The sequence below is a fragment of the Planococcus citri genome, chromosome 4 (genome assembly GCF_950023065.1).
Source record: "Planococcus citri chromosome 4, ihPlaCitr1.1, whole genome shotgun sequence".
NCBI lineage: Eukaryota > Metazoa > Arthropoda > Insecta > Hemiptera > Pseudococcidae > Planococcus > Planococcus citri.
In genome coordinates, this window is record NC_088680.1 from 29,997,452 (window position 1) to 30,008,414 (window position 10,963).

Genomic DNA, 10,963 nt, shown 5'->3' on the forward strand with positions numbered 1-10,963 from the left:
ATTCTTTTTTCGTCTCTAAAATTGATTTTTAAGATTTGAAAATAACGCCCATTTTTTTGCTTTTGAGTTGATAAAAAAATGTCAGTTTGCAAGTTTGTATTTTAAAAAAAAATGTAACCCTATGTGTCCCAAAACTGGGAAGGGGAGGCTTATTTTTGGTTTTGAAAGCAAACGGTTATGAGAACAAAAATTAGTTTTTTTGAAAACCATAATTTTGACGTTGCACTTTGTGAAATTTCATTTTTCAGTCCATATCTTTTTTCGATCATTTCTTGGTAATTCAATTGACAGTGATTTTAATGGTTTTTATAGAACATATTATTATTTTGTTTTAAATGACACAAAATTTGAGTTAGTTTCCTATTTTGAAAAATTTAATAAGTGAACTATTTTTACTGATAGGTATATTTTTCAAACAGGAAGCGAATTAAAAAATTAATTACCTAGGTATCCAATTACCCTACTTAAATTACGTTAAGTTACATAAAACTGATTAAGGAAAACATTAAATTTATGATATCGAATGATTATCGACAAAGGTCACATCGATTGATCAAGAATTGATTAATTTACGAATAAATTACTGAAGTTCACTCGTACAATATTTTACCTTTTCATGTCCTAAAACACGAGAAAACTCAAACACAAACCCTAAGATCTTCTACTCGTAATACGAATAATTCCACAAAAAACACTTGATTTATTATGACCACAAAAATCATCATTTTTCAACAACCCGTCCAAATTGATTCAAAATACCATCCCTGTTATCTTCAAAACTAACATAATACTTTTTCCCAATGGTTGGAACTTTGTCTAAATGTAAAGGAGGCAATTCATTACTCGTTAAATTACTAAGAACACCCAACCTTTCACCTATTTCCTTCGTAACAGGACACACATAAGTTATCCCTGTCTTGGGATCTTCATTCTTGATCTTATCCCATCCGTTTAATTCACTTTCTGGCGTACAAAGTCTTTGGAAATTCGCCGGGTTCAGATTGTTATGTACAATTACAGCAGCTGTGAACCATTCAGGGTGACCCAAATAGTCGAAATCTTTCGGTAGACGGTACTGGACGATACGATAGATTATTTCAGGAATCGCCATCGTACGAGTTTGTTCGGTATTCGTTAAGTGAATTTCTTGACCATCGTTGGCGCCATTCTCGTAGTTGTATTTCATGATTTCGGATACGCCAAAAATCATATTCACTTCGTGTTTCGATCGATATCTTTCTTGTCTGAAATGCTGTGGAATTGAAAATAAGTTCGTTAGAGTCGAATTATATTTTTGAGTAGGTAGGTGCCTACTTTATAATTAAATAAGGGATAAATTTGTGGTTTGAAAATTTCTCACTTTAACTACGGAGTGAATGTATCGATCAACTTTTTTCAATTGTTCATTCAGAATGCTTCTCCAAACTGGTACGATGTTGATCGCTGCACAACTGGCAAGTTTGGCTGAACTTGTGTGAAAATGCCATAATGGTATAATTTGCCATTTATCCAAGCAACCGTATGATTGTCCACATGTCATTTCACTGTCACTTACGGGCAAAGAACGTAATGACGGAATATCTTTCAAGACTTCTGCTTGGTTTTGCTGAAATAAAAATTCAGTACTGATTTTAACGATCATTTTGGCATTTTTTTGGCTTTAAAAATTGAAAGACTAACAATAAATTATTAAAATAATTCTAAAAAATATTGAAATTGATTTTTCAGTTTTAAAAATTCTTGACGAATAAAAAAATTTGATGAAAAAATAGTCTGTCTTCAAAATTGAGGTACCTAGCTGAAAATTTTGAGAATTTTCTCAAAATCATTCTTAATGATTTTTTGTTTAAATTTCATGCTCGACGCACTTTGGAAATATTTTTTATGATCCTATTCTGCTGGTGTCACCAAAAAGACCATTGATTTAACCACAGTACTCACTTCGGAGAATATTGATTCGATTTCCTCATCCACTAGGTAATCTTTACACTCCCCTGTTGGATGATCATGTTTTCGCATATAATTATACTGATCTCTGTTAAAAGGGATCCATTTTTTGTCATGTCCAGTGAAGTTAATCGATAATACTGTGATCCAATAAAAAACCTAAATGGGAATATGGGTTATTTGGTTGGAAAAATGTAAGGCACTTCATTCTTTTTCATCACAATATTGATGGTAAAAATTTAACAAATACCAATACTGAAGGGTCATTGTAAAAACAAAATTTTGTATTATCTGCTTCTTGATATTTGGCTGCCAATGAATTATCCTTAGGTTTGCTGCTGATCGTGTAATTTTTTTGGTCTACCTGTAAGTAAAGAAGGGGGCAGACTAGAGAGGATCACGCTGAAATTTGAGAAACAGTTGCCCCTCAGAATCTGATAATTCGAATAAATTCAAACTCGAGGTACTTACTGGTTTTAAAGAGTTATAAAAATCACATTCCAATCTAATTTTTCCACTTTTGTAATAAAGCTGAAAAAAGTAACACCATAATGAGTTTCTCGATTGGGATTTTGCTTAATTTTCCCCCTCCCTCTTGACCTACCTACCTCGTAACCTATCAAATATGTATTATTCTTAGCATCATAAACAACTGCTGGTTGAAATGGATTTTCACAAACGTCTTTTTCAACACGTGATGGTGTTTTACCAGCTCCAGGAAAAGCTCTTCCAAAAACACTGTTTCCACTGAGGGAAATTTTTTCATTGAATTGCTTCTCTTTTTCTGTGAAGGGTGCGCATGCGGTCAAGCCACATTGTGTGAATTCGGTGCTGTCGAGTTGGCCGCCTATTACGTTGAAAATTAGAGCTAGGTAATACAAAAAAAAAAAAAAAAAAAACATGGAAAATGATCATCAGTATGGTTAGAAAGTTGAAACATTTCATTGTGAAGAGAAGTTCTCAAAAATCTCAAAAATATTACCTTTTTCTGATCTTGCTTCAGTTATGAATTGAAAGCACAAAGGTGCTAAAATTAATAGATACATTATGAAATTTGATTTGATTTTAATGACACATATCTATATTTTTTTTTAAATTTAAAATTGATCTACAATATTCCAGGAAATATACATAAAATTGTGAAACATTATGAACTCTCTAATCTACTAAGTTGAAATAAGTTACTCGTGTTCATCTTAACATCACATAAAATGCTTGATAATCGATAAGATCATCGCATTTGGCCAATAATCAGTGATAACTTAGGTACCAAATTACATTAAAATTAATACATATTACTCTCAATAAATTGAATTTGTAATTGAAATTTAGGTACACACATAAGGGAAGTATCACAACTGGCACAACAATTTTTGAATCGGACAAAAGAGAATCGAAAAAGCACTCTAAAAAAACATACGATCCGCCAAAATTTCAGATCCTGAAATTCATTTTTAAATTTGAGCCAAAATTAGAGAATACCCAAAATACGAACTAATTGGCTTGGAAAGCTGAAATTTGGTTGGTGGCCTATTTTCAACATGCCAATTTGATTGGTGACAGTTTCAAACCGCACTGGAGCCTCCAGCGGATTTTGGTTTTTTTATTTTATAAATCTTCAAAAATAATCACCGGAGAAAATTTTGGATTTAAACGTTCCCAAAAAGATCTTGAAAATATGAACCTAAATCGCTCAAATGGGCCATAAAGATAGTACCTTCGAGTTAACGATGTTGAATAATTTCAGTTTCACCCTTTTTATGGCGTTTTTTCGAAAACTGAATAGACTGAAAATCTGCTGGAAGCTCCAGAACGGTTCGAAACTGTCACCAATCGACTCGGCAGAGTGAAAATAGAGTCAAACCAAATTTTAGCTCTTTTTGTTCATGGGTTCGCAAATTACAATTTTTTTTTGTTTTTTTTTTTTAATACCTACCTAATCACTGGAGAAAATTTTGCATTTGAACCAGCACGAAACGATTTTGATAATACGTGCTGAAATCGATCGAAATGATCGCAAATACGAATGCATTCGAGTTTATAAATGTTGAATTTCATTTTCACCCAATTTGTAGCGTTTTTTCAAAAACTGGGGAAACCGAAAATCCGCTGGAGGCTCTAGAACGATTCGAAACAGTCACCAATGGACTTGGCATGTCGAAAATACGATACAAACCAAAGTTCAGCTTTCTAGATCAATTTGCTGACATTTTGACTTTTTCTAATTTTGGAGCAAATCTAAATTTTCTAAAAATTTGGCAAAAATGTAAAAATGAATTTCTCAGCATCTAAAATTTTGAAGTCCTTTTTGATTCCTTTTTGTCCATTCCAAAAATTGGTGTGCCCGTTGGGATGCTTTCTCTCGTTAGTTATAAGTAGCAAACCGACAAATTTGATTACGTGTATTATAGTTACACCTGTTATCTGCTTCAATGAGAACTATTTTCTTACATTTCGAAAGATTTTAACAGATATTTATCCAGTAGATCTTCAAACCCGCCAACAAAAAAAAACGTTTCAAGGCCACTGAAGCATTATTCATATGCGGAGAGGACACTTCGATATTTATCCAGTAGATCCTTAAAATCAAGAGAATAACGTTTCACGGCCACTGGAGCATTATCCACATGTAGAGGAGATATTTTATCGTTCGTTAGATTTTTGCGAATCCCTAATCTTTCACCAAGCTCCTTTGTTAGAGGACACACATAAGTTACTCCAGTTCTAGCATCTTCATTCGTGATCTTATCCCAACCACTTAATTCATTTTCTTTACCACAAAGCCTTTGGAAATGTCCAGAGTTGAGATTATTATGTATTATTACAGTAGCCGCCGTCGTGTGCCATTCAAGTTTATCTAGATCACTCGAGTAATCACTTGCTACTACTCCTAATGGAAAACGAACCCGGATAATTCGATAGATTACTTCTGGAATCGCCATCATTCGAGTTCGTTCGGTGTTCGATAAATAAATTTCTCGCGGTTCATCAGAACTGTTTTCGTAGCTCGATTTCATAATATCGAAAACGCCAAAAATCAATTCTACCTCATATTCGTGGTATATCGATGGATGCCCGCCACCTCTACAAAATGTAGATGCAACGAATTTAATAAATCGATCAACTTTTTTCAATTGCTTATTCGCAATGCTTTTCCAAACCGGTATGATGTTCATTGCAACGCAACTTGCAATTTTGCTTGAATTTGAATGGAAATGCCATGATGGCATTATTTGGTATTTTTCCAAGCAACCGAATGGCTGTCCGCAAGATATTTCTGTGCTATTTCCAGGTAAGGAAAGTAATGATGGAATATCCTTCAAGTTTTCTGCTTGATTTTGCTGAAAGATAGACATCATATTTTGTGAGTGGAGGATAAAGTACATAATTAAGTATACAGGGCAAAAGTACCTAGAATTTGAAAAAAAATTGGGTTCGTTTCTAAAAAGCGGATGAAATTTCAGTATTGATTTTTTTGCATGCTCTTTTGATCTGGCTTTTTCTGATTCAAAAAATTTTGTGCGAGTCAAGTTACTTTACAATACTTTGGAAATGAATCCTTCTGAAAGTTCTGCTTTTTTCATATTTTCTCATGCTGTTTTGCTTCTTTGATACCGTGTAGGTGTAGGTACCTATGGATAGGTATTTCATTTTTTGACTACGGTCAAAAACTTGAAAACCCAGGAAAAAATGTGTTTAGTTTTTGAAAAATTTAATTTCTATCACTCCCCTACTTTGAATTGATATTTTGAAGCACTTTCAGATTGTTTCGATTAGTTCCGGACTCCAAAGTTTCAAGCAAATTTTGAAAAAATGACTAGCGCTTACAAAATTACAGGAATTAAACCAGAAAAAATAACGTATTGGATTGTATCACACTTGCAATTTGGAGAAAAACACTGCATAAGTGAATGTACCTATCTACAACGTACCTATCATGTGGCATTATCATTACCGAACCCCTGGACTGATTATCTTACCTACCTTATAATTATGTAGGTACCTTGTTTGCTGGTACCCAAATCATTATGTCCCATGCAATGCAACGTTATGTGTATTACTCACCTCAGAAAAGATGAATTCCAATTCCTTATCCCATGAACCGTAATCGTTACATTCACCTTTTGTATCATCAACCCGCTGGTACCTTAAATGAATCCATTTTTTGTCATATGCAGGTGTATGAATCGATAATACTGGTGCCCAACAAAATACCAATTCTGAATGATCATCATAAAAACGAAATTTTGTGTGCCTTCTATCACTGTATCTGGCTGCGATAGAATAATCTTCGGGTTTTTTGCTGAGTGTGTAATTTTTAGGATTTACCTGTGAATAAGTATTGAGTACATTAGACATTATTTTTATCAAGTAATTAAAATACGTATTTGTGAATTGATCGCAGAAATCGGTAATTTTTTCAAATATTTTATTATTAAATTATGTTTCTTCTAATTTTATTAGAGACGAATAAAGTGAGTTGAAATTAATCGCATGTAAAAGCAAATAAATGCGTAGCAACTTTCATAAATGTTTCAAAAATCAAATCAGTGTTTCAAAAGCTCAGGGTCACATAGAAATGAGAAAAAAATTAGCGATTGACATGCTAAAAATTGATCCCAATTAAAATATGTTTTCCGATTTATTCAATCCTTGAAAAAGAATCATTTACATACCTTCTTATTAGGTATGCCTACATTTAGAGGTACATACATACCGATTGCAAAGCTCCATAAATATTGGAATTAAAAGAGCAGATTTTGAGATTCCCGCCAGTTCTGTCATAAACCTGAAAACAGCCTGCATTATTGGGATCCTTCTTCGATAATTTTATGCTATCTTGTTACCTCCCCTACCTCGTAACCAATCAAATATTCATCATTCATGGAATCATAAACTACTGCTGGTTGATACGGATTTTCACAGAGATCTTTCATAGCAGTTCCATTAAATAATGCTGCTTTAACTTCGGATGAAGGTCTTGAAAAAATGCCATTTCCACTGAAAGAATTTTTTTCATTAAATTGCTTCTCTTTTTCGGTGAAAGCTGCGCAAGCGAACAAACGGTGAGACGAGCTATCCCTCAATTTATCTTCAGAGACATCCAGCACGTTATGTTCCACTTTGAACACTAGAGCTACAATGATTAAAATGATCATTATAAGGACCAACCTATTTAAAACGTGTAAATGTGAATAAAAGCTCTGAAAAAGTTTACCTTTCTCTGTGCTTGCTCCAATTATGAATTGAAAGCATAAGCATACTAAGAGTGTACTCATTTTAAAATCTATTTGACTGAATTTTGAGAGTGTTGTCGAAGAATTTGAATAAACTGACAGCATTGATGAGTATTTAAAATTGTGAAAACATTTAAGAACTAATCCATCAAGCTTAAATAAGTTGATCATGATCAGTATTTTTTGATTACTCGGGTAGATATCAGAACTTCCTTTGATATGTTGAAATTGTAATTTACGTACGGTTAGCGATGTATATGTACTACATCAAGCTAATTGAATGGGTACAAATTGAACAGGTAGTCATGAAAAACATCAGAAATGAACAAGTTTTACATTAAAAAGTCACAAATTATTATCTACATATTATGTAGGTACAAAGAACAAAATTTTGAAAAAACTATGCAGCAAAGATTGCATAAAATATATTTTACTTTCGAGGAAGTTACTGGCACAAAAGTTTTTGAACTAGATAACAAAGAGGTTGAAAAATCTGGTAAAAACACAGTACATGGTACATTTTCCGATTTTTTATGAATTCTTGAAGCTCAAAGGGCTCAAATTTCACACACAAAAAAGTAATACTTCACCAAATTGGCCTTTGATAGGTACAGAAAACAGAAGTTTGGGAAGATAACCTATTAACGATCCCTTCTTCCCGAATCGAGTGGAAATGGTTTCGAGTTTCGAACTATGGAAAGCAGTTTTGGAACCACTCCCACACGTTAACCTTCGGTGATGTTTAATCGCCCTGAAGGTGAAGAGGCTAAAACGAATCCATAATTTTGGTATTTTAGGTCAGTACTTATTAGGCTCCCTCTCGAGCGTTTTAGGTGGTTACCTAGAAATTTTAGGAGTACTAATTCAAAAGTAAATTTTTGACCAATTCGTAAATTTCAGAAATCAGATGAAAAAATTAATTAGAAATATGCTGAAATTATTACAGCTGTAAAGTCCCATTTTCATGTTTGGATGCATAAAGTCGATGTTAATCGATTACGTAGGTACTCTAATTACATCTGTTATCTACTTCAATGAAACCCATTTTATCACATTTCGAATTTAAACTTTTTCGATAATGTACACACCAAATCTTCAAACTCAACAGAAAAACGTTTCACGACCACTGGAGCATTATCCAAATGTAGAGGAGATATTGTATCGTTCGTTAGGGCTTTGGAAATCCCTAATCTTTCACCAAGCTCCTTTGTTAGAGGACACACATAAGTTACTCCAGTTCTAGCATCTTCATTCTTGATCAGATCCCAACCACTTAATTCATTTTCTCTACTACAAAGCCTTTGGAAATGTCCAGAGTTGAGAGTGTTGTGTACTATGACAACAGCCGCCGCCGTGTACCATTCAGGTTCTTCTATTAAACTCTCATATCCGCCTTCTACTCCAAATGGAAAACGGACCTGGATAATACGATAGATTATTTCAGGAATCGCGATCATTCGAGTTCGTTCGGTGTTCGTTACATAAATTTCTCGAGGTTCATCAGAACTGATTTCGTATCTCGATTTTATGATATCAGAAACGCCAAAAATGAATTTTACTTCGTATTTGTAGTATGTCGATGGATACCTGCCATCTTCTTGAAATGTGGATGCAACGAATTTAATAAATTGATCAACTTTTTTCAATTGTTTATTCGCAATGCTTTTCCAAATCGGTACGATGTTCATTGCAACGCAACTTGCAATTTTTCCTGAATTTGTAGGGAAATACCATAGTGGTATTATTTGGAATTTTTCCAAGCAACCGAATGCCTGTCCGCAAGATATTTTTGAGCTATTTCCAGACAAAGAAAGCAATGATGGAATATTCTTCAAGTTTTCTGCTTGATTTTGCTGAAAGAAAAACTTAATTCAATTTTTACATGAAAATAATTACCATCCTCTGAGTAGAGGATAAAATGCACACTGGACAAAAGTAGGACAATGGATGATCCTTGAAAAAAAAGTGAGATTTCTTGCATGAAATTACCAATTTTTGGAATTTTTCAGCCCTTTGATTCTTAGTGAAATTTTAGCTACTGATCATCGTGTCCCCAAACAACGCTATTTTATTACTCACCTCAGAAAAGATGAATTCCAATTCCTCGTCCAATGAACCATAATCGTCACATTCACCTTTCAATTCTACTTCATGAATTGGCTGATAGTTTAAAAGAACCCATTTTTTGTCATGTGCAGGTGTATGAATCGATAATACTGATTTCCAACAAAAAATCTGAAATGTAAGAACGTATGAGATCTGTATTCATTTCAACCGTTTCTAATTTCTAATCGATAGCTGTTGCATAAGTGTAGGTTGTAGGTACATAATAAGTAGGTAAGTATTTAGATATAGCCTACTTACGAATTCTGAATGATCATCGTAAAACCGAAATTTTATAATGTGAGAACGCCTTTTCTAATCTTTAATCGAAGATACACCTACCAATTCTGAATTATCATCGTAAAAACGAAATTTTGTGTGTTTTCCTTCAGTGTATCTGGATGCGATAGAAAAATCTTCAGGTTTTTTGCTGAGTGTGTAATTCTTAGGATTTACCTGTGAATAAGTAAGTGGTGAGTACAAATATCAATATCTACTTGTATTATTTATTTTCTTATTATTATTTATGTTCCCTCTGATTATATTGGGGAAGAATAAAGTGTGTTAAAAGCAATAGTATGTGAAGCCAAATGAATGCACAGTATAACTTTTAATAAATGTTCCAAAAATGAAATCATTAATTAAAAGCTTAGGATCACGTAGAAATAAGGAGGGAAAATGAATCAGCGATTGTGATAAAAAATGATCCTAATTAAAAGATGTTTTTCGATTTCTTCACTCGCTGAAAAATAAATATCATAACCTTCCTATTAGATCTACATTTCAAAGAGGTACATACCGATTTAAAAGCTCCATAAATATTGGAATTAAAAGAGCATATTCTGAGATTCTCGCCAGTTCTGTCATAAACCTGAAAGCAGCCTGCATTATTGGGATACTCCTTTGATAGTTTTATCCTGTCTTTGTTACCTCACCTACCTCGTAACCAATCAAATATTCATCATTCATGGAATCATAAACTACGGCTGGTTGATACCGATTTTCACAGAGATCTTTTATAGAAGTTCCACTAAAGAATGCTGCTTCAACTTCGGATGAAGGTCTTGAAAAAATTCCATTTCCACTGATGGAATTTTTTTCATTAAATTGCTTTTCTTTTTCGGTGAAAGCTGCGCAAGCGAAGAAACGGTAAGAGGGATCTCCAAATTGTTTTTCGGATATATCCAGCTCACCGTTATGATACAAACTGAACACTAGAGCTACAATGATTAAAATTATCATTATAATGGCCATACCTATTTAAAACGTGTCATTGCGAATAAATGCTTTAAAAAGTTTACCTTTCTCTGTGCTTATTGCTTCAATTATGAATCGAAAGCATAAACATACTAAAAGTAAACGCATTTCTTAAAAAAAACTTATTTTACTGAATTTTGAAATTTTATTCGGAGAATGAAAACATTAAACAACTGATCCATAAGCTTGAAACAGTCGATCATGATCAATATTTTTTGATTATTTAGGTAGATAATGATATCAGAACTTCTTTTGATAAGTCGAAATTAGAATTTTTGTAGGACGGTTAGCGATGAATGTATATATACACATATCTAGACTAGACTAAGCAATAAATTATTGGTTCAATGAGGATTGCTTATTAAGTAGATAAATTAGCTGATTTCACATGAACATGATTAACTTCTTGAACCTTGACC

General features: G+C 33.2%; 2 protein-coding genes across 4 annotated transcripts in view; one reads left to right on the forward strand and one right to left on the reverse strand.

Annotated features, from left to right (window-relative positions):
- Positions 1–10,963, forward strand: part of LOC135844931 (neuropeptide Y receptor type 1-like) — a 138,399-nt gene that overhangs the window by 99,973 nt on the left and 27,463 nt on the right. The window lies entirely within an intron of this gene.
- Positions 388–10,962, reverse strand: LOC135842637 (uncharacterized). 3 transcript variants are annotated; one of them, XM_065360186.1, is made up of 11 exons: positions 7,166–7,311; positions 6,804–7,084; positions 6,665–6,736; positions 6,013–6,276; positions 2,930–5,288; positions 2,556–2,815; positions 2,419–2,478; positions 2,198–2,311; positions 1,942–2,106; positions 1,361–1,606; positions 388–1,252 (listed from the first exon to the last, which is right to left on the reverse strand). In XM_065360186.1, the coding sequence occupies exons 5-11, from the start codon at positions 2,991–2,993 to the stop codon at positions 722–724; spliced, it is 1,440 nt and encodes a 479-aa protein (XP_065216258.1). In that variant the 5' UTR covers positions 2,994–5,288; positions 6,013–6,276; positions 6,665–6,736; positions 6,804–7,084; positions 7,166–7,311; the 3' UTR covers positions 388–721. The 3 variants fall into 3 exon arrangements, 2 of the variants coding, with proteins under 2 accessions (XP_065216258.1, XP_065216257.1); XR_010558163.1 differs by lacking the exons at positions 388–1,252; positions 1,361–1,606; positions 1,942–2,106; ... (1 more) ...; positions 2,419–2,478; positions 2,556–2,815 and adding exons at positions 9,264–9,419; positions 9,630–9,743; positions 10,087–10,158; positions 10,227–10,507; positions 10,589–10,962 and having other exon boundaries at positions 3,839–5,288; positions 7,166–9,037; XM_065360185.1 differs by lacking the exons at positions 388–1,252; positions 1,361–1,606; positions 1,942–2,106; ... (1 more) ...; positions 2,419–2,478; positions 2,556–2,815 and having other exon boundaries at positions 3,839–5,288; positions 7,166–7,436.

Excerpts from the sequence above, each read along its gene's own strand:
- LOC135842637 (XM_065360185.1), bottom strand. The coding sequence starts at position 7,355 with ATGATCAACTTATTTAAGCTTGATGGATTAGTTCTTAAATGTTTTCAC. Across the intron at positions 6,737-6,803 it reads AATATTTGATTGGTTACGAG|GTTTATGACAGAACTGGCGG; the intron begins GTAGGGGAGGTA and ends GGCTGTTTTCAG. Across the intron at positions 6,277-6,664 it reads TTTATGGAGCTTTGCAATCG|GTAAATCCTAAAAATTACAC; the intron begins GTATGTATGTAC and ends ACTTATTCACAG.